General features: G+C 36.7%; 4 protein-coding genes across 6 annotated transcripts in view; 3 read left to right on the forward strand and 1 right to left on the reverse strand.

The window, feature by feature from the left end:
• Positions 1-5,363, reverse strand: part of LOC145222841 (voltage-gated inwardly rectifying potassium channel KCNH2-like) — a 46,819-nt gene extending 41,456 nt beyond the window's left edge. For all 3 annotated transcript variants that reach the window (XM_080089071.1, XM_080089079.1, XM_080089065.1), the window contains exons 1-3: positions 5,216-5,363; positions 4,462-4,568; positions 2,523-2,649 (exon numbers count right to left, since the gene is read on the reverse strand). In XM_080089071.1, coding sequence (XP_079945197.1) covers positions 2,523-2,649; positions 4,462-4,568; positions 5,216-5,291 — 310 coding nt within the window. In that variant the 5' untranslated portion in view covers positions 5,292-5,363. The remainder of the gene's footprint in view (positions 1-2,522; positions 2,650-4,461; positions 4,569-5,215) is intronic.
• A 3,601-nt stretch (positions 5,364-8,964) lies between these two features.
• LOC145228860 (mitochondrial ribosome-associated GTPase 2-like) lies at positions 8,965-10,851 on the forward strand. Its single transcript, XM_080094071.1, has one exon. The coding sequence runs from the start codon at positions 9,692-9,694 to the stop codon at positions 10,814-10,816; it is 1,125 nt and encodes a 374-aa protein (XP_079950197.1). The 5' UTR covers positions 8,965-9,691; the 3' UTR covers positions 10,817-10,851.
• Positions 10,852-10,854: 3 nt separating this feature from the next.
• LOC145228869 (glycine cleavage system H protein-like) lies at positions 10,855-16,449 on the forward strand. The gene is made up of 5 exons (XM_080094083.1): positions 10,855-11,147; positions 13,586-13,665; positions 14,043-14,106; positions 14,729-14,860; positions 15,827-16,449. The coding sequence occupies exons 1-5, from the start codon at positions 10,976-10,978 to the stop codon at positions 15,922-15,924; spliced, it is 546 nt and encodes a 181-aa protein (XP_079950209.1). The 5' UTR covers positions 10,855-10,975; the 3' UTR covers positions 15,925-16,449.
• A 3,923-nt stretch (positions 16,450-20,372) lies between these two features.
• On the forward strand, positions 20,373-22,275 carry LOC145228879 (glycine cleavage system H protein-like). The gene is made up of 5 exons (XM_080094094.1): positions 20,373-20,540; positions 20,771-20,850; positions 21,161-21,224; positions 21,571-21,702; positions 21,809-22,275. The coding sequence occupies exons 1-5, from the start codon at positions 20,471-20,473 to the stop codon at positions 21,904-21,906; spliced, it is 444 nt and encodes a 147-aa protein (XP_079950220.1). The 5' UTR covers positions 20,373-20,470; the 3' UTR covers positions 21,907-22,275.
• The last annotated feature ends 543 nt before the right edge of the window (positions 22,276-22,818 follow it).

Here is a 22,818-nt window from a genome sequence, read left to right on the forward strand (position 1 = left end):
CATTGATGTACTCCTTCACCTAACTTACAAAATAAAACAGTTTTAAACATTGCATTCTGTTTGTAGCAATTAGCAATATGCGTAACAACATAGTTCCCTGGCAACCTTAATTGTTTAACACAACAAGATGAACAAGCCCGTCAAAAATCTTGGACGCAGTTTTCAATATTCGCCACAACTTATAACCCTCACAACGCCTGGTTAACCAGTTTCCCACAAAACTTTCCCCTTACAACCTGCCACCGTGAAAGTCAAGGCCTGTTCAGTGTTAACTTGAGTGGTTTAAACTGAGTTTGCTGCGGTTTAAGTGGCAAAGTGACAAAGATTTCGCAGCTGGTGGTAAGATCAAAAAGTTGAGGTCAAACTCAAAACCTTGGTTGTCAACGCGTGACCTTGAGGTGACATTGACATAATCACACTAAAGCAAAACTGCTAAGTTTCCAAACCGTTTGCGTGCGCTATAGTTTCAAACAGGGGTCGGCAACCCTTTTTCTACTGCAGACCTTTTTTGAAACTGAAATTTTATCGCGGACCGGCATTCAAAAAATGCAAATATTTAGCGATGAAAATGCATAAATTAGTTTATTATCCCTAGATATGTTTCAAGCATTTAACCTTGAACATTTTACGGCCCGGTAACGAATTTGTCGCAGCCCGGCCGTTGCCGACCACTGGTTTAAACCATCAGATTTAACTTATGTGTTTATTTGAAGGACCAAAATAAACGATAAAACAAACTTTCTAAAGTATATTTTTTTATTTTCCTTGTTTTGAAATTAAATGTCACAACGACACAACTTGTTACCCTTAACCTTTGACATAACAGACTTTTTCCAATAAATTCCAATAAAACTCAAAGCTCGGTCTACGATGTTGCTTCAAACATTACTGACTGGGGCTACAGCGTCAAAAACATTTTCGCAACGTCGACTTTTGTGATTAAAACATTACACGATCTATTTATAACTTGGGCTGAATATCTTCTGGTTCAACACCACAACCTCGGCATATTATGTGAAAACACAAGCTCTAAACCATAATTCAATTCACTCAACGCAAATATCGCATGTTACACACTTTGAATGTTTTCTGCAGGTACTACAGCTCAAACCTCTTAGCTAACTTGAATATCGGCGTCCTTTCTGCATTTAACTGTACTTTTTTTTCTCATTCTACACGGAATCTAAACCTCATTAACCGAAACAGAAGACGCTGTCAAAAAGTTTAAAATTTGAAATAAGACTTTTTAACTCGGGAAATAAGATTGTTAGCGAAAATCCAAAACTCATTAACACTAAAATCTTTAGCTACAGGCAACGTAAACCTCATTGACTGGGACAAAAGCCGCTGTCAAAAATTTTGAAAATACGGGTTTTAAACTCAGATATCAAGATACAACTTAGTTAGTTTCCAAAATCTCTTTGCAACTCAATACGAGAAACAAGTTACTGCAAATGCAGACGCAAGTTATAAACGACTGCAGACGGATTGCAAGCCATGTCTTTCCCTGCGGCAACATCAACTGACGTTTTGACCCATCCCCTCACGCAACAAAAGCCATTGCGACGTCATAAATAATGCAAAGGATATTAATTAGTCGACTGTCAGATTGGCAGAAAGCGTTGTGTTACGTCACAACCACAATTATCCGCTACAGCGATTACGAGGGGATAATCTTTGATGTGAAAAAAATCGATAAATATCGGATTGTTTTTAGCAAGCTTAAAACCAAAAGGTAAAAATCCATTAACAATTTTGCAACAGCTGATCAAACGTCACATGAAAATCAAATTATGTGGCCTTGTGACATGTTTTAAATATTAATGAAAGTTATCATGAATGTCACTGGAATTAATGTGATGTTTTGGGAAAAGGTTCACGCTCGTTAGGTTGCGGGTTCGAATCCCATCGTCGTTTCTGTTCCAACGCCATTCAGGCTCAAATAAACAGAACAAAATTGAAAATTAAATAATCAATACAAAATCAATTTTCTAATCTGGGATTCTCAAAATAAACAAAAATCCCAACGACGTTTTTGTATTGGTTGAAGTTAAATCGTGTTTTTTTGCAAGTGATTTTCAATAATATTTACAGACTGCTTTTTTGTGCAGATTGCCTCGTCATTGGTTGACTCAGCGATAATTTATGAAAAGTAAAAGCTACAATCTTATTCCTGTGATATGCCTTTCCACACTTTGTGCTCATTGCTGCCACCTTGCGATTTATACCATCATCTAATTTCTGCACGGACTTGAAGAGTAATGTGTTTTATAGTCCAATTGACAACCTGTACTGATGATGACAACAGAGATTGTTGAAACGTCTGCATGATGTATTTTATTATACAGGTACTCTGGCAGTTATGTTTGTGATTAAATTACTTTTTACATTTCTGTTTCAAAAAGCGTAAAAAACGTTCAAAGCGTATACTATATGACTATCAAGTCCTCCTTACATTTACACCATAAACATACAAAGTAACTTGTGGGTGTAAATTACTGATCAAAGTACGAAGTATTTACCGGTTTTGGTGTAGAGACAAACTCTCGGGATTTCGCTTTCAGTTTCATTTTTCACGGCATCTTTCAGCGCATCTCGGTGTTCTCTCGATGTTTTTTCTCCAAACAGAAATTCACACGTGCAAGGACGCTGAAACCGATGAAATATTGTGGTCACAACGTTTCGTGTAACTTGATCAAACGCAAGTCGTGTATATATGACGTCATAAGGTTAAAACAGTTTACGTCATCGCAAACCGCATCAAAATCGTGTTTTTAAAAATGAAACAGTTTGAGTCATTTGTTGTAAAACCAGGGTTGTAAGCGAGCCTGAAACCCGAACCCGAACCCGAACCCGAACCCGAAAAGCCCGACTTACAACTCTGTTGGTCAACCTGTCAGTCAGCGCTTCTGTTGTTTCAAGGAATAAATATTTCACCAACGTTATGACTTAACTGTCTGTGTTATATAAACAAGGTAGAGTGTGTGGATAAATAGAAATCCGGCTCTAAAACATGAACAAGTGTGAAGTTTTCGCAGGGGCGGGAAAATTGTTTAAAAGTCCGCATGGTTAGCAGGCTGGATTTGTGTGTAAGTTGACTTACTGGTTGTTTGTGTTTCAACTTACAATATCACGAAATATTGGAATAAGTCATTGCTCCGCTAGTGAACAACACATGGTGGGGTGTTTGAAATTGCTCAGCTTTTGTGCAAGATATATTACTGATGTGTCTCAGAGTTTGGCAATGACTAACACTTTGTTAACAATCTTGCCCAATTGCAGCCTTAAAGACAGGGCGACTTGTCCCCAAGTTCGATGTTGGGTTAGGTCTGGCTCGATCAATTATTTTTACATTCAGGGGAAAATATCAAAAGGAACAGGCAGCCTATAAGGCACAGCGATGGATTCGCTTAAGCCCCGTTAAAAGTAACTTGTTGCCAACAGCAATAGCAAGAAATCTTATCAGTCAATCACGCAACGTTACAAGGGAGAAGCAGAGTCTGTTTTAGTTTGTGGATCGGACCATAGGAAAATATTGCTTCAAATATTGGGACATAGAGTCATTGCACATTTATCGAAGGTGCAATATTATAAACCTTAAAACGGACGTGTTGCTCTCTGCTCGCTACACGATTGTAAGTTTATGTATATTCTGTAAGTCCCAAATCGTTCCTTATGTTACTGTATGTTTATCCCAGCGGTTCTCAAACTGGGGTCGGCGGTCCCTTAGGGGTTTCTGCAATCTTATGTAATATTAGATCTTTTGAGTGTATGAGCAAAAATTAGATAGACAAACGAGTTTTGAATGACAAAAAATGGTTCTTTACATCATTTTCAAGTAACAATCAGAGGCGATCGCGCACTATGTTTATATTGTTTTAGTCTTGTTTGTGACGTAATAAATTGCCTTTGAAACATTACCACGTAAAGTGATCTTACGAAACTAAACTAAATACATTCTGCATGTTGTCGTGGAAATGCTTAAATGCAAATGCATTTTAACTTTTAGTTTTGGTAACTGGACAGTTGTATTTTGCCAATGTTTTTAAATTTTATGAATATATATAGCTTGGACCGCGAGTGCTCGAAAAATTGCAAAGGGACCGTTATGACAAAAAATTAAAAAAGTTTGAGAACCGCTGGTATATCGTGTCCTGGTTTGCCCTTTTTATTATTATTTTGTTCGTTTCCGGTTTAGTTTGATGATGAAGTGTTGAAGATGACGCAAATAGAACCCTGAAAGTCGGTTTAAACTGGAGATGCACCGAATATTCGGTTTTCCGAATTTATTCGGCAATCGGCCATTTTTACATAGATTCGGTTTCGGTCACATTTGCCTGAAGAACTTTTTTGAGTTAACAGAAAAATGTAGTGTGTCCAAACTTTTGGGACCCATTAAAATGCGGGGACAAATACAAGAAAATCGAAACGAAAAGTCGTGTTCACAACAGTAGCCTTTACCTGCATGAGTTCAGCCCTGGTAAATCCGCATGTTATACAGAAGGCATCGTTGCAGTATATGATGGAGCAGTTGTTGAATTGAGCGTTGGCGATGATGAAGCGTTGATCTGCGATAATAAATGAATTAGTTGTTGTTGGTGTTGGGTTTGGGACAAACTCGGGCGACATTATTAAGTTCAACGGAGCTCACAGCTGTGACTACTAGTAGCCAGGTTTGCTAATTTTCGGTAGGTAGCGCACGTAAATATTTTAAATGCAGTTTATCTCTGAAATTTTGAAAAAATTTAAAGCACTCTTTCTTGACCAAACGCGTCTCACAAACCGTTAGACAGAAAAAAGAAAAAAAAGAAAAACGAAAAAAGAAAAAAAGAAAAAAAATACGGACAAAAACAATATTTGTCCCCTTCAGGGAAGGGGGCCCATAATAAAAAAAATCTGACATAACAAAATTGATCGGGTTTCGTCCCCGGGAGCGTCCTGGGTTCGAAACCCCACAAAAAACGCTGAAGGTTAGGGCTATTAGGGTTAGTCTGAGGTTCCATAATAATAATAACAATAACATCAACCGAAAAACCCAGTTCTTGATGTTAAATTTAATTCCTAACCCTATCCAAGGCTTAGTGTTCAACGGTAACCTCACGTAACAATGGACTGGCCACGATATTTGTTTAATCGGTGGAATAAGTCCGGCCCGACTTACAACTCTGTCTTGGTTAAAACCCCCGCATTGAAACATTTCTATTTTCGATCTTACTTTTTCCCTCGAACTTCCTGATGATCGTATCAAGGTAAACGTTCCTCGGCGCCACGTGGCCTCGGCGGATCGGCATTCTCTACTGGTCCGGATTAATAACTTGCTGTGCAGGTTTTAACGAGTTACATAAAAATGGTAATGTCTATAAATTCCTGAAAAATAATACACACACTTCATGTAAACAGCTGCAAAAATGCCAACTAAAAATATCATCCCAGTATACATACAATCTTGCAAGGACTTCAGAAAAATTGTGCTTTTTCCACACTTTATGTAAACTGCTGCGAAACACCAACCTAACTAAAAATATCATCTAAAAAAACATACAATCATGCAAGCCACTTCTAAAAAAAGTATTTTTCCACTTTTTTCTAACTTTAGTGTTTGTCATTATTGACCCAATGATGACGTAACAAAGGTTGTCAGTGATTCAGACAATGGTCAGATTCAACAGATGACGAAATTGAGCTGCGTCAAATAGTCAATAAGTTTGAACCCCGGGAGGTTTTCTTGCATTATGTGAAAAGCTGGACATGAGATGGTTTAATCAAGTGTGACGACACAAAGGCCAACAACAATAGGTGATTGTGACGATTCATTATGTTTATCAATATTGTTACGCAACAGTGTACCGGAGGGCTATAATTAAAATTTTTAGTTTATTTACTTTGACCCAAGTACACATAAATTAACGTGCAGTTTTACAGGAACTGTTTATAATTGCAACATTGGGCACATTTTTTTTGTTTTTACCCAAAATCGTTGGTATTTTACGTGGGTTTTCGAGGGTTTTGCATCGACAAATTATTTATTTTCTGTGCAAACAATAGTCCAAAAAAACACATGCCACCCCACTAAGGACAACGGACATGAAACTTTTCTACAAAACCAAATTTTGTTGCGTAACCTAGCGACTCATGACGTCATACTGCTGCGTGTTTATGACAGGACAGTGGCTTTTGTTACGACACAAGACGTTAATTGGGTAAGAGAATGCGGTCTTTGTTATCACAATCGATCGGCCTTTATGAGGGTTCCTGGGGGATTTTATGTCATCTTGATTATTTGAAGAAGTCTTTGCGAATGTTCCAAGGATTTTTAGAGAAAACGCAGCAAGAATTTTATTTCTAATTCCTTTAACAGTTGTTGAAAAATCTTACAGACAAATTTAAGGCATAATTGTGCAAAATTTCTTTCTTTCAAAAACGTTGTTTCTATCATAAAAAAGTGCTTCGTTCCACTTAAAAATAGATTTTATTTAGACATTTTCAGTATTTCAATAGAATCCCAAACAAATGCTTATGAGATTTAAGGTTTATAAATACATTGTTTTGCTGTGCCAATATATTCTTCACAACTAAAGTTAATTAACGAACATAATTCAAATAGGCCACTTTCAGTTCACGACCTTTGAATTCTTACATTTTCTCCTCAAACGGAGAAAAAGGTTTTTGTCCCGTTTAGCTTCGATCGATATTAAATCATTAAGTGGACCACTTTCGCAGTTTAGGGAATTTTCCTTATTTAATTATCCAAAACCAACAAAATATTTTGCTCAATAAGTTCCCAGTTTTTGTTTTTGTTTTAAGTCATTCACGCGTTTTATACATTTATGACAAAAATTGGCGGTAATATAAACAGGGTTGTTACGTAATAATTAGAGCTGGTTACGTAACACGACGTCACATGCTTACACGCAAAACTTATTGCTCGAATTCAAAGTCGATGTGAGATTTTTCCATGAAACTTTTTGAGAAAATGTTTTTTTGTAAACATCGTCATTAGAAAAAACACCAACATAAACTGATAAAGTGACTTTTACAACATGCTAATCTACCCGTTTGTTTCCGTTGTTTATCTTGCAAGAAAGACTTCATTTAAATTATTAAACGCGTTTAAACATCTTTCTGTGAGCAACTCTGTGTGTATTCTACAGAGCATATTTAATCTTGATTTTAATTCATGCGAGCTTTTGTTTGAACCTCAAGCGCACAGCTTATAGCAGCTTTAGCCTTTGCTGGATTTCATGACTGAAAGATCCAATGTAGCCTACATGGTTTGCTGGGTTAGGTACATGGGCGTCCGCAGCGGGGGGCAAGAGGGGGCACGTGCAAGAATGAGTAGCACAGTCAGATGATTTTTGTTCTGAAATACCGTTTATCGAACGGCGATGTGAAGATAGTTTTGCCCTCCCCTGTATTTTTTCCTGCGGACGCCCATGGTTAGGTACATTTACTTTATAAGATTCTGAAAGCCAAAAGTCTGTAAACAAACCAAACAATATGCTCGGCAACAATATAATATTCACAGTAAACATTGCTGCACTTCCCATACTAAATTTAAAATCTGACAACTTTCACCACGACTCGAAAGCCTTAAAAGATTTGAAAAACACAAACAAAGAGATTTCAAACCAGCTTCACGGCTGACTGCACGATGCTGGTTGAAACTCGCTACAAACGTCACTGTCATAACACAAACCTTGCTGTAAGTGCTGTAGCCTCATCACATTGCTGCGTAACCTTCCAGTAAATTCCCAAGTGCATAACCCGTGTATGTTACCCGATACAACGCTTCTTCCAACGAAGCTAGGACAACGTCAGAATGCATTAATACGTTATGCTTATGAACGTAAAGCTTGTTGCTACTGATCCTGCGGCGATTTTAACCCCAGAGAAAATCTAAGCTAAAGTTTTAACAAATCAAATGTATAGATTTACAGAAGAGCTCTATAAATTTGATATTGTGCCTGACAGCAACAGCTTGTGTATTAAAGTTAAACGTTTTAAATATTAACTAAAGTTTGAGTTGAGAGACTTGACATTGAGTTGTTGACTTATAGAATTCAAGATCACGTATCTTGTGCTTTGAAATGTGAAAGTTTGTGAAATAAATGCCAGGTCATGTTAATATGCTGAGGAGGCAACTTAGCGCCGACAGTGATGTCTGGATATCATCAAATCTGACACAATATTTCGCCACAAGTTGGTTGAAGCAACGGCGGAATTTATTTTCTGCTGTGAATTTATCCAATTGTCTGAACTGCCGCAAGATACTTTTTAATTCATAACATTATTGGACTTTTGCAGTTGTTATTTAGTGTAAGTGTCAATTGGTATAACTATAATTAAAAGCACATTACGCAACTTTCCAATGTATTAAAAGCACACAACAATAGGCAAACTAAGCGTCGCAAATGTGGTGATTTTCCCACCTCCTTCACCAAGTTGCCGATTAATCCTTTGTGTGAAGGCTTAAGACAACATTTACCCTCAGCACCATTGGCACATTTGGTTTAATGAAAACTGTTGTTATTTCTACATTGTGTTCTCTCCCCTGCTGCGGCAATCTTGTAAACTGTTGGAATTGATATTTTACAAACCAAACTCGGGCCTCGTAGGCTCTGACGTCTCATACGCCCACCTTGTAACTCAATGCAGTTACAATCGGCCTACAAACTGGTAAACTGTGCGCGCATTTATGGTAATCTGTACGTCAAAGAACACAAATCGTCCTGTAAAGTGCCTCGGCTCTTAAAGCACTTATTTTGGCTTATTTCCTATGAATAAAACATACGGAAACTGTGACTACTTCACACCTTGCAAACTCACGCCACCAAAGAATGGAAGTGCCTTGCTGTTGGGTGATATAAATAATTCACAGTTTGAGCCAAACGCTTGAAACGGCGTCGCACAAAGAAAAAAGTGATTTGTGAGTCTACAAAGGCGATTGTGTCGTGCCCGAGACGAAGCATCGATTTAACCCGGAGCGTTTGATTGAGACATTTCAGCGCCAGATGACACACGATTTATTTCGACCCGTACCCTAATTATTGTTTGACGCCAAGACGAGCGATTTTACGACATTTCCATGTAATTTCAAAGTCTCAAAGTTTCTGTCTTGTTAAAAATTTTCTATTTTTCACTGGTGTTTCATTGTAAAGCCGAGTTTTGTGTGGATAGTAAGGTCATTTGTTTTGAAAGCGCCATAAAAAAGGCCGGCATAAATTGTGCAACGATTCAGCCTTCAAACATTCTAGATGTTGATCTAATTTGCCTGCAAAAATTATGCAACGTAAATGACAGTAAATGTAAATGACATCTCTTGGAAACGGATTTAAATCGAGTTGGCCGTTTTCGCATTTTTCTATTATTTTATGATTTCCATTGACATCGTGCTGCGACGCGACACGCGACACAATTCACGACATGAAGTTTTGTTTGTTTGTGTTTTGTAAATTTTTTGTTTTTTGGTCTGCTTAAATTTTGATTAGAGAAATTGTAGTTCTAAAAGCCAGAGATGATTTAAGAGACATTGTTAGAATATGATTTATGTTATTTACGATTTTACGATAAACCGAAAATTAATAATTTGGTGTTATTTATTGTGTGTGTTGTGTGTGTGTGTAATATTTCAATTTACGTTTTTGACGATAGTAAATTAAGTTTTTTCCCAAAAGAGCTGGTACTCATTAGTATGCTGAAATCTTGGAGAAGTGTTTTGATAATTTCAATTCGATCAAAACACAAGTCAACCGCGCGGCGTTTGTCCGAAAAACAACTAGCAAAAAAGTATGTGGACCAGAAAACAATTACACTGTTTGCTGGCAGTGGTGGAAACGGGATGTCAACGTTTTTAAGAGACAAGTTGACAGAATTTGGTGGACCAGCTGGGGGTGATGGTGGAAAAGGTGGTGATATTTATTTTATTGCTGATGAAAATATTAAATCTCTGGAAAAAGTACAGTCAATATATCAAGCAGAAAGTGGAACAAGTGGTGGGAATCAAAACATGACTGGAAAGGACGGAAAAGATTTGTACATAAATATTCCAGTTGGAACCTTCTTTCATTTAAAGGATTCATTGGAGGTAGTTGCAGATCTTCAACAACATGGGGAAACATTTTTGGCTTGTAACGGTGGTTTTGGGGGCAAAGGAAATAGATTTTTTGTTGACAGTATCAATACAACCCCAGAAAGATGTACTCCAGGAACAGAGGGTGAAAGTTTAAAGTTGGTTGCTGAACTTCGCACAATTGCTCATTGTGGTTTAGTTGGATTTCCGAATGCAGGAAAATCAACATTGTTAAGAGCGTTGACTCGCGCCAATCCCGCTGTCGCTGCATACGCATTTACAACACTTGTTCCACATGTTGGAATAATTCATTACGATGACTTTGTGCAAATTGCAGTAGCTGATACCCCAGGAATTATAGAGGGTGCACACTTCAACAAAGGTCTCGGTTTTCGATTTCTCAAGCATATCGAGAAATGTCCATTTATTCTGTACGTGATTGACATGTCAAAACCTGAACCTTGGGAACAATTGTATGCGATTCAAAATGAATTTGCACATTACAACTTTAAGTTAAACGATCGGCCTTATATGATACTGGCCAACAAAATAGATCTTCCAACAGCCGAAGAAAATTATGATTTATTTCGAGAAGAAGTTGAAGACATTTTTCCTGCTGAAAATATTTTTCCAGTGTCTGGGTTGAAAAAGTTTTTGATCGAAGATTTAATGATTGAAATTAGGAAGTTATATGATATTGTTGTTCAAGAAAGTTCCGAACAGGGCAAGCTTTTACCAAAATGGTAATTTAATGGCCCCATTTTTTATTTGTTTTTTATTAGCCACTATTATTGCCTACAATGTCAATGAGTAAAACAGTAGGAAATAAGTTTGCATAGGAATTGTAGTTTCAAAGTATATTGGGTTTTAGTTGTTTGGATTATCCTGTAAAGCATACACCTCAAAATGTTTGGTCGGATCGCTGCTCGAGCTACTTTACCGCTTCAAACTTATGCTCAATCACAAGCCATTCAAGGAACAAACAGACTGTTAAAAGCTCGAAGACATGTTCCATCTTTTTGTTGCTCACTACCAAATAATGCAAGAGGAATTCATTGTTCACAAAGCCTTCAAACAGGTAAAATCAAACATGTGTAAATTTATTTTTTTTATTATTTATTTATTTAGATAAAAAAAATATTAGCAGAATTGCCGCAACAAAATTAATTAATGCTTTGTTGTATTTATAAAGGATGTGATCAATTAATAGATTGGGTAGCATTTCCTAAATTTCAATTTGCAGCACCGTTCCTAGAAATAGAATGTTACATGTAGATTTTTATTGTTCTGGGAAATTACACATTGATGTGTGTGAACCAAGATATGAATCAGACTCTGGACAATCAAAAGGGAGGCACAGTTTTGGTGACTGTGTTGTTCTGGGAAAATGGTGCATACTTAAAAATTAAAATCCACAATAATTGGTTTGGTGTTATTGTATCAACAAAATTCAGGACTTTTTGGGTTATGTTGCCTAAAAGGTAGATTCAATGTTGATGATGTGTTAAAAATCCAAAATGGGTGCTTTTACCAAAAAACATCCACTAAAATTCAGCCCATGTTAGTTACATTCATAATAAACTTTACAGCATTTTGATTTACATTAAAATGTACCCTAACCTTTACATTGTGGTAATGTACTTTTGAAATGCTTGTACAGACGAATCCGGTTAATTAATCGCATAATCCGTTTAATTGCATCGCAATCAAAAATCCCAAACCGTCGCCCATCGTTTGTTAAGAAAATCGTCCGGTTAATCGCATACCGGTTTATCGCATAAACCGGATATTCGCATCGACTTTCAACGAAATATGCGATTAACCGGATTGATGATCTCTATGTGAAAGTCAAACAGACCGAGTTTTTCGAATAAAAGACGACTATATGATAGTAAAATCCTCCGAAGGTAATGTACGCGAAAAAACGTAGATGCATGTTTGCATTCTACACCAAATAACGCATCTAACGTTGAAAATGAAACGTCTCGACCATAAAATATTTTTGAAAAGTTATTAGGAGATTAAATCGGCGTTCAGTTTACCGCTGTGCGATAACTAGGAATCGTTATCTCAAACCTGTGCACTTTGTTCCTTTATTGTTGGCTTATCTAATCGCCAATAGTGATATAACAAGCGTTTAAAAGAGTTGAACACGTTAAAATTACGAAACTGGTGTTCCGGCAAAGACGCTGATTGTAATTTCTTACTATGTGCGAACTGCACCAAATTCGAAGTATTAAACTGTATTGAAATTTGAAAAATGTTAAATGCAAAACAAATGGTTAAAAATGTTCTTCTGTTATTGTTCATGACCCGCAAAACACGTAATGGTTGTAAAAAATGTTAGCTCGCAAGTAATCACACTATGTTGTTTAGATTCACGTAATTGGTAACGTGCCAATGATTGACATATTTTATGTCGTCTATTCGTGGCCTTGCGCAACTTATCAGGTGGATCACCGATTAAGAAAGGCATTTATTCCTCTAGTATTTGTTGCTGGTTTAAATTTTTGAAGCAACGATCACACGTTGATCACGTGACAGTCACGCTAATCTTGCAGCTGCAGTTTTGCTGAGTAAGCTAAAAAGTAGCGCCACAATCTGAGTCTCTAAAGGTTTGCTAAAATGAATTATTCTTTTTGTCAATTGAATAACGGGTTATAATAGAAACTGATGCAGCTCACATTTGCACCCTTGCGCTGTAGAATGTGCCGAAGTTGGAAGTTTGACTATGTTTCGGTCGTGTTCTTTCGGGTTTGGGCTTGCTTACAAATATGCACAGCGCTTTGCCGCTTAACGCGTTGATTTGAACTACAAAACGAAATAGGTTAGAAACAATTTTACGTGTATATTAAGCGAGATGCCTTTATAAGGGAAACTACCCAAAACAAGACTAAAACGTCACAAACTGTGGTCATAGGGAAGTTCCTAAATTTAAATGTTGGGTCCCTTGGCTACGATGCGACGTAACATATCTTTTCAAATAAACCTGGCTACAAGAGAAAGCACAAATCAAACGAACTGCGGCGTGTGCGCCAATTAAAGAGTGTGTGTGCGTTGCTTCTGTTTTCTTTGGGCGATTGCACCATACCCACGCATGACGTCATGTATTGCGCTGAGAGTAGCACTTTTTTCAATTCGGCAACAAAAGAGAGAAAATACTGCTGCGTTGCCGTAGTTGAGCGTCACTGCAACTTAGTTTTAGCTGGGAAAGTGTAAATGAGCACTTTTGATAACCGCTTGGACTGTTTACATAGCAACTGGATTATCCCGTTAATCGCATCAAATGCCCTTGGCAAATCCATGATGCGATTAACCGGATTCGTCTGTAGTTGCAATGCTGTGAAAATATACCGTAACATTACCACAGTAAAAACTAATGCAATAAATTTGTATCAATTTGACTTCAATTTTAAATCTCATTGTACGAAAATTAAATTATATAACATCAGAACATATATTTCTATAATTCTTACGTAAATATGTTTGACAATATTTGCCCTGGTTTGTTTTCAGAAACTTATTATTCTGATTCACATGAATGGTTGAGGGTGGACGGTGATACTGGTACAATTGGAATCACAGATCATGCACAGGTAATGGCATTGTTCCACATATATATTAACCAACTGGTGTGTATGTAACGAAATCACAAGTCCAACAGAGTATAACATACATAAAAAAATGTTAAAAAACTTCATGTTCAATCATTTAGTGTTTGTAACATACGCTAAAATTTTCTTTAAAACTTTTTTATCACCAAATTTTATTGTGTTTGTAAAAATATGTTTCTGTTTGTATTCATATCTGCAAATCAGGTTATAAACCCAATGATTTTGTTGAATCCTGTAACTGTAAGTATTAAATAAATTTGTTTAAAATTCAGACAATAACTGCCAGTGTTTCCCACAGAAAATTTTACTTGTAAATTGTTTAGTGGTTGTGGGAAAATAATGTTTTGTTTTATTCTCAGAGTAAACTGGGTGATATTGTTTTTGTTGAGCTTCCTGAAGTTGGTACAAGCTTTGAAAAAGACGGTAAACTTTTATGAATCATTTTTGTTGTATAGTAACCTTGTATTGAGTTCTATTAAATACATGTTGTAGGTTGCAAATTTTAAAAATCAACAAATTAACACAAAAATTATTAAATTTAACAAGCATGACTGTACACAGTGAAAAGATACACTGGTAGAACAATTAATACAGGAACTCACATCACAGGCCTGCTGATTTCTGGTTGGTGGAGCAACAGAAATATTTTAAATTCAGTTTCTGTTGAAAATACTTACAGTTAGGTCATTTAGGGTTGGTCTGAAGTTTCAAAATAATAATAACAATAAAATTAACCTAAAAACCCAGATCTTTGTGGTTAATTTAGTCCACAACCCTGTCCTAGTCTCAGAGTAAATTTTAATGACTGCACTCTTTACGCCATCTATCGGTATTTAGCAAACCTTTTGTAATATGAGTTCCTGTTTTAGTAGCTCTACCGCATACATTACCATGTAGTAAGTTATATTGACATTAAACAAATTAAAAATTATATTCGCTCCTACTATTGGTTTCGTTTATGTAACATAACATTTGTGCTTAAACTGTTTTGACTTGGATAACCTGCCTTTCATTTTTACAGTTAGTTTTGTTGATTTTTGTTTAGAATCATTTGCCGTGATCGAAAGTGTGAAAGCAGCAAGTGATCTTATGATGCCAGTAACAGCAGAGATCACTGATTCTAACACTGCACTGCAGGACACCCCAGAACTTGTTAATAATTCTCCAACGGAAGATGGTAATTGCCTCAAAACATGTTGAAAGAGATTTGAAACATTATTATAAAAAATCCATAAAAACTATAACATAACAAAAAATTTCAAAATCATATTTTACATTCCATGCACATTTTTCAAATACATTCTCTATATCAGGGTGGTCCAAGACTCAGAGAATAAAAGGCCACATTAATGTTTGTAAAGTGGTGGAGAAACTCTTTTGTATTGACAGACTAAATTTGCTGGTTCTAATTGACTTCATGTTTGAAACCCAAATATTATTAACAAAATTAACATGTTTTTATCCTCAAAAAAAGCAAAAAAGCTTGTATACTTGCAACAGACACATGTTTTGACCTGCTACTTGATAAGTGGCGTCTTACTTAGGTGTATATCAATTCCACTTGTTGACTGTAGAAAGAAAGTGTTCACAGCCCGACAAAGGCTTCTAATGGGTGCCAGGGTCTGAATCACCCTGATTTATACAAACTGCTTTTATTAAGTTAACTGATGTTTCACAGTGGCAGTTTACTAAAATTTTTCCCAAGTATTAATGATGAAACTAACAGTCCAAATCGTAAAAAGTGATATGCTTATTGTTCAAATGTTTGGCAAATACTCATGCCATGGTCCCAAATAGTTTCAAAACTCCTACATTGATACTGTGACACTGAGCCAACTTCACTATGGTTTTGCTTGACCACTGTGCACCAGTTTTCTCTGCGGTGTATGCTCAGTTATGGCATCACGCAGAATTGGTGAGGAATGGCTTTCCAGCCTGTTACTCCCAACAAACTGGAGTGCCTTGGATTGCTACACTAGCCAATGTGGCCGATCTCTCATCACCAGCTGCACTGATGAGACCTTATAGGTTGAAACAGTGTGCACTGTCTGTAGTTTCAAACAGTTTTTAAATCTTATCTCCTACAAAAGAATGTGGCAAGCTTACTTGATTTATAGATGCTAACCAGAACTGTTGTTTGTAGGTTGGATCGTGAAAGTGAAATTAAGCGACACTTCGGAATTGAACAATTTAATGGACAAAGCAGCTTATGATAAAATGGCTTCTGAGGATTCAGATTGAAAAGTGTTTGTCATTGCTTCCAAAAACGACCTGTGATACGAAAGTTGCATGAATTATTTCACTTAAAAACTTGCCTACTATTTTGGTGGTATGTATTACAGTTTGTCTGATATGAGATACCACCCGAAAATGTCATCTACTGCTTTTTGTGTCAGGTGTCGTTTTAAATCGATATGAATGAAAAAGTATGCTAGGGATAGAATGTAGTTTGTAGGTCTTAGTCAAATTGCAACTGTTTTGTTTGAACACTGCTGCTGGAATTTATCAGAACAAGCCATTCAAAATCACAAACAAGAAATTTACATTAATCAGTTGCAACAAAACAGGATTTTTTAAACAAGTTTGAAAAGAAAACAACAATAATATCATGTCCCTTGGCAGGATCCTACAAAACAGAATATTTCAGTTTTGGTATTTGTTCGTACTTTGTTTATTTTTTACCTGGTTTTGATGCTGTGTGTTGGTCAGTTGCATTATATGGTTGAATACAGAACCTAGTGGAAAAATACACACAGATTCACATTACCGAAGTCAGATGAACGTTTCCTGTTGTGACAAACTAAGCACAGTATTGTTAATGTTTACACTGGACTTGTTATGTTTCGTTGACTCATGATTCACCACAAATTGTAACTGTCTGTTTATATTCCACAAACGGAAAAAGCAGGGCAAAATACTTTGATATATTGATGCATTACAACGAGAATTATGGGTCTTTGTAATGGGAACACAGCAGTGGTGGAATTTCATTTTTTTGTCAGCCGGTTCTATCAGAAAAGTCGTATTTTTCAACCGGTTCTGTTACAAAAAGTCCGTTGACAGTAACCAGTAATGCTAACCGGTTCGCTGATCTCATAAAATTTCGTGAGACGGTTCTAGAGAATCGAACCGGCTGAATCCCACCACTGCAACACACCCAGTACATCAGAAATGCGAAACATGAAGTACTAAAATTCAATTATTCCTACAGAGAGATAATCTTAACCGCAGCTTGAAAAGATTTGACTGGAGTTACTAGTTTGACCCGACCCTTAACTTGGACTTGGTATACACGAGAAATGACTTAAGACTGGTACAACATGAAAGGTCCTCGTTTAATCTTGACAGATAATTTGCTGCAATGTTTTGTTTACAACCATTTGTAGCACCAATTTTTAACGCAACAGATGTGGAACCAGTTTAGCTTACTACTTGGTTGATTGTTGTGTTGTCCACAGACAGATTCGTGCCGCACAAGTTAGAGCAACGAGATCTCTTTGTGACGCTGACAAACAATACAGCGGATTTTTGTATGTCTGAAGTTCGCATTAAATTTGTGATGATTTTGTTTTAACTTGGTCTGGTCAGGACTCCTCATTCATAAGAGTTTAAATTCCCCCTGTAAAATCAACCTAACTTAGTGGCAAGCCTCGGCTATTGGCGAACTTCCCATTAAGATTCGAACCAACAAACACTTGATTTGATTTCTTCGCTGAATGACTTCACTGATGAGTTTTCAGCTTTCCTGCATAGCTTGCTGCTTAAAACTCTTGATAGGCTTATAAGCCTATAGTGATTTACACCATATAGGCCAGTGGTTCTTAACCGGGGTTCGATCGAACCGCAGGGGTTCGGCAACGCCGAATCAGGGGTTCGACGAAGGTCTTTTTGAAGTACAATACAAATACTCGTTTTTGTCAAACTTTTGGGTCTATAGTCGCTAAAAACGGCAATTTGTATTTGCTCAATATCAAAACACTGGAAGGTCAAACTTAGGCAGGGTTGTTTCAAACTGCTCTAAACAGTTTTTGTGGTACTAAAAAGAGTATTACCAGCCTATTAACCATATGTTTCAGGCTTTTTGGACGCCTCTTGTGTGCCAACAATGCAAACAAAACAAGTATCACAAGCATCACAAAATAGATTATGACATCATAAACACTTAAGACTGATCTCCTCGCTGAGCAGCTCAATCTGTGCATCGAGCTTAGAAATTAATCTGGTCTTTTTGGGTGCTATTAGATGGTAAGCAGGTAAATGGCGGTCGTTGGTGAAATAAGAATATACGATGCGGCCGTCCTAGCAAAAAGGTTGTGCACCCCTGCACTAAGGTTTTTTTTTCTTTTTTTGACGTAACATAGAGCATTGCTCGTAAGCAGAAAAACAACAAAATTTTGTTGGCAACAAAACTTATTATTTCATCTTCTTCATGTTTGTGTACAGATGCTAAAAATACAATGGTTCATTTTGGCAAAAACTAAAAATGGCCGGAATTAAAGCAATCACGAACTAGTTGCTTGTAATCTTATGTCTGAATTTAAAGATGACAAACAGTAACTGTTGCCACTACGTTTATACAAAAACTAATTATGACCCACCAAACAAAATGGGTTAGAAACCTAGGATGTAACTTTAGGGTTCGACTACAGGCTGAAGAATATCGTAGGGGTTCGGCCGTTGTAAAAAGGTTAAGAACCACTGGTCTATAATAAAGAGCAAATTTAACAACAAAAATCCCTCAGGCGCCGGCATTTTCGAGTTTTGCTGCAATGAATGACTCGGTGTTTGTGGCCAGAAGCACGGGCCTCGGGCATATTGGTTTTGGAATCTTCGTCACAAATGAAATTCGCCAAAAAAAAAACGGTTTTTCTCTAAAACTTGCTAAATTCTAATGATTTAAACTTGCTCTTGAACTGACTAACGCACATAGCACTCGTTTGACCAACCAAACTAAATACCGTTATACAAGACCTTTAATAACTTTTGCGATGAACTGCAAAATGTAAACAGTTTGCAATCGTTATGTGATAGTGACAAGCACCAACAAACGTTATATTCGGATCGGTATTAGGCAAATATTTTACGTCCTCACTTTCACGCATTTAAAGATTTCACAAACATGATCTGTTCACAGAAAATATCCAGTGGGTATCTATCCCTTCGTGGTTGAAACAGTGAAAATTTGTTTAACAAAAGCAAAGTTCAAAGCTTGCAATAATTTCGTATTTTTCACGTTTTTGAAACTCTAGATTTTGTGCTTAAAAGTGAATAAAGCCGCTTAGACCAGTGGTTGCAACCAGGAAGGATTTTATTTAATCTCTACATGTGGTTTGTAAAAAGACGCTTAAGCACTGGGAATATAACTTTATGCATGATCTTTGTGGGTTTAGCGTCTACAATTATAGGCTATCACTATAGTGATTACCAGCCTCACGAGAGGGGGTGCAACCAGTGTACCGCACCATGGCCGATAAATATTAAAACTAAAATGCACACAATTACCTGTAAATAGGGTAAAAACCACATGCGAAAATACCGACTTTAAAATTTATTTTCTATCTTTGAGAAAGACAGAAACTGCAAAACGACACAGTTACTATCCAGACTGCTGGAAACTGATTTTTGCGAATTACGCTCCATACAGTATTACAGTTTCAATGTTGTGCAGTTATTTAACTTAACTATTTCAACCGACAAACTGTTTTATTTAATGATGAACTGATTGACACCGAACCCGTGACCAAAGGTCATTAAGGTTTATGTTTATTTGCATATCGCACGGCGAGAGGTTACTTCAGGTCAGAGTTGCCAACACCAATTGCAAAACATAGTTTATCAACACTTGTATCTTCGTATGTAGGGTTGAATTTGACAGACCTATGTTTGATTTTAGTATTTCTTACTTTATGGGAATTGCTTGGTGTTTGTGGCTTGTGGTTGCAATAAGAATTTGTTTGAAAGGTTGTGACGTGAATATTAGTGATGGGACGGGTACCCGGTACTGCGGTACTCGGTATCGATGGTATCGAACGATTTCAGTGGTATCGATGGTATCGAACGATTTCAGTAGTATCGATACTCGTACTCGGTATCGAAATATTTTGCCTCAGGTTTCGATACCAACGTGCGAGTACCAAAGTCCGATTTACACCATAAGAATGCGTACAACTTTATGCCAATATTTGCTTCGGACAGCACAAAATTGGAAAAAAGTTTCGCCAGTTTACGTATATCTTTTTCGCTATCACGTGGAGATTACATTTTTCGGCATATGTGTGTGTGCACGCCTGTACCCTGACTATGGCAGATAAATTAGCCAGTGATATACAACTAAGTACAACACTACACCTAAGTACTCGGTAATCGTACTCGGTATCGGTACTCGCTTCAAAATCTGGTATCGTCCCATCACTAGTGAATATTTATATTGTGCTGTGTCCTCGAGTTGAGTCTTCAATCCAGTGTCTTGTAAGTTGCAACAATGGTTTAGAGACAAACGTTTGTCATGTTAATGTGTACATCACAATGCCAACCAAAGACGAAAACAACGAAGCATTAATGTGACGGGTAGTGGTACATTGTTGATAACGTTCGGTTTGCCACATACTTGCGAAATTGACATGCCATTAGTGGGAAGTTGTTTGTTGGTAAGTTGTTTTGACTTGCGTATATAAGTAGCTTGAGTCAGCTATCCAATCAACTTTTCAATGCATATCCAGCAAGCAAGGTTACAGCCAATATATTGAAAGTCCTACAGTGCTGAAATTGTCAAGAAGGTATTGCTGTCATGAAGCTTCTCGTGCTCTGTATGTTGTTGTTCTGTGAAGCAACATTTTGCTTTCGGATGGCTTCAGCAGGTAGACCACTTTTATTTACACTCAAGGTTAATGTGGTCACAGTATTGGGCCAAGCATTTTGACGTTTCTTTGTAATAACATTATGGTTTTACTGTAATAATAACATTCCACTCGGACATCAAAATGTCAGCAAACATCAAAATTACCAACTGCATTTTTTTTATTAATGTGAAAACTGGTTGTCATTTCTTGTGACCATTTTATTAAAAGTTTGGTGGTTTTGTTTTCAGAAATTTATTTTTCCAAGTCTCATGTTTGGGTGAAAGTAGATGGGGACTCTGGTACCATTGGCATAACTGACTATGCTCAGGTAAGTGTACATTAATTTGTGTTTTTCTGTTTGTGAAAAGATTATTTTGATTATTTCTGTGATGACAATTTTACGGGTGACACTAAAACGCTGAATGTGCGGGACGAGCGGGAGATGGGTGGCGGGACGTCGCGGAAACCATTAAATATCGGGTAAATTGCTGACGGTTAGTGCTATTAGGGTTGGGTTGAGGTTTTATATTCAGCGGTTTTCACGACGCCCCGCCATCTCCCGCCCATTCAGCGTTTTAGTGTCACCCCAATTTTACAGCTCCTGTGTTCAAGAAAGTTATGCTTTGTATTACTTTCAGGGAATTCTTGGTGATGTTGTATTTGATGATCTTCCTGAAGTTGGTGATCATTACAAGAAAGATGGTAAACTATACTCAATTATATATTATTAGGTTTCACTTTGCAATATTGTGTCATAAATTAAAAAGTGATACTAAATATTTAAACCATTTGAGAAAAGTTTGCAATTTATGTCATTACCCTGATGAAGGTGTTTCGTATGGGACATCGAAACGTCGGCTTGTTATAATAAAAAAAACTGCCGGAAGAGCTGAAATTTTGTTGATACATTTGAGAAAAGGTTGAAAACTAAAACATAAATACATTGGTTTGTTAAACATGATATCTAAACATATATTTTGCGGTGTATGGATAACGTTTTTTTTTTGCTTTAGTTGCATGTTTTCATGTTTTTTTTACTTGTATTTAGATGCAGTTTTGCTCCTTGAAGGTGTGGCAACAGCAAGGGCCTTTTTAATTCCAGTGTCAGGCAAAATTACTGATACTAACACTGGACTTGAGAACTCCCCGGAACTTGTAAATGAAGAACCATTTCTTGGAGGTAAAGGTTATGTTGAGAATGTAAAATTTCCTAATATGGTTTAAAATGTAACTAGCATGAAAAACAAGCACTAAACCTACTTTACAATGTTTGTTTATTTTTGTAGGTTGGCTTGTAAAAATGAAGTTGAGCAATCCTTCTGAATTAAGCAGTTTGATGACCAAAACAGCCTATGATCAGATGATATCAGACTTAAATGAATAAATCTTTGCTGATTTTCAAACTTACAACAACAGTACAACTGTGTTTATTGAAGGATTAATGCAAATTAAACTACCTGTGATTTTACGTGTGCTTCGTTTTTTTTATCTGGTTTTCACCTAAGTACAAACAAAATTTTGTAGCATGATGATCACTAAACTTGACACCATGACTCACTGCAAACTGCTGTTTATATTCCACTCAAGCTAAGTTAAACAATATACTTCGCAATTTCAGCAACTGTTTTAAATATATTTTGTGTCTCCTGTTTTTCTCTGCATTCCTCTATACCCTTTTTGACTTGAAACGTTTTTTAGATTTGCATGAAATTTTCACACTTACTGGATGTTGTAATGTAAGCGTGGCATTCGTTTGTTTGTAAAACTGTCATTTATCCCAATGTTAAAATGATCAAGGAATAAACGATGTTTGAAAAAAGCAAAATCTGAATATAACCAAAGTGCAAGGCCATGTAGAATGGCACAGCAATAACCACAAACGATTCAATTGCAAAATCCGCAAAATTTACTTGGGCAAGGCCGGCTAAATTTACTTTAAACCGCCAAGAGTTTGGCGAACTTCCCATTAAGATTCGAACCAACAAACATTTGGTTTGATCTCTTCGCTGAATGACTTCACTAACCTTGACTCAACTAACAGGTTTTAAGCTTTTTAGCATGGCTTGTTGCTTAAACTCAATGGGCTCAGTGATTACGAGTTACTTTTTAGACTACTAAGAATACTCAACGTATCAATTACAAGTGCTGATTATATCGATAAGACAGTTAACAAGCCTTTTTCCATGCCACGCAAACTGATTTACGAGCAGGCCTACTAATCATATTTATCGAGCCATGTTAAACGGCGGTTTTGTTACATAAATATAAAGCAATGACGTCATCAACATTTTTGACT

This window comes from Phallusia mammillata, chromosome 1 (genome assembly GCF_965637545.1).
Source record: "Phallusia mammillata chromosome 1, kaPhaMamm4.hap1.1, whole genome shotgun sequence".
NCBI lineage: Eukaryota > Metazoa > Chordata > Ascidiacea > Phlebobranchia > Ascidiidae > Phallusia > Phallusia mammillata.

Excerpts from the sequence above, each read along its gene's own strand:
- LOC145228860 (XM_080094071.1), top strand. The coding sequence starts at position 9,692 with ATGCTGAAATCTTGGAGAAGTGTTTTGATAATTTCAATTCGATCAAAA.
- LOC145228869 (XM_080094083.1), top strand. The coding sequence starts at position 10,976 with ATGTTTGGTCGGATCGCTGCTCGAGCTACTTTACCGCTTCAAACTTAT. Across the intron at positions 13,666-14,042 it reads GAATCACAGATCATGCACAG|AGTAAACTGGGTGATATTGT; the intron begins GTAATGGCATTG and ends TTTTATTCTCAG. Across the intron at positions 14,107-14,728 it reads TACAAGCTTTGAAAAAGACG|AATCATTTGCCGTGATCGAA; the intron begins GTAAACTTTTAT and ends ATTTTTGTTTAG.
- LOC145228879 (XM_080094094.1), top strand. The coding sequence starts at position 20,471 with ATGAAGCTTCTCGTGCTCTGTATGTTGTTGTTCTGTGAAGCAACATTT. Across the intron at positions 20,541-20,770 it reads CTTTCGGATGGCTTCAGCAG|AAATTTATTTTTCCAAGTCT; the intron begins GTAGACCACTTT and ends TTTTGTTTTCAG. Across the intron at positions 20,851-21,160 it reads GCATAACTGACTATGCTCAG|GGAATTCTTGGTGATGTTGT; the intron begins GTAAGTGTACAT and ends TATTACTTTCAG.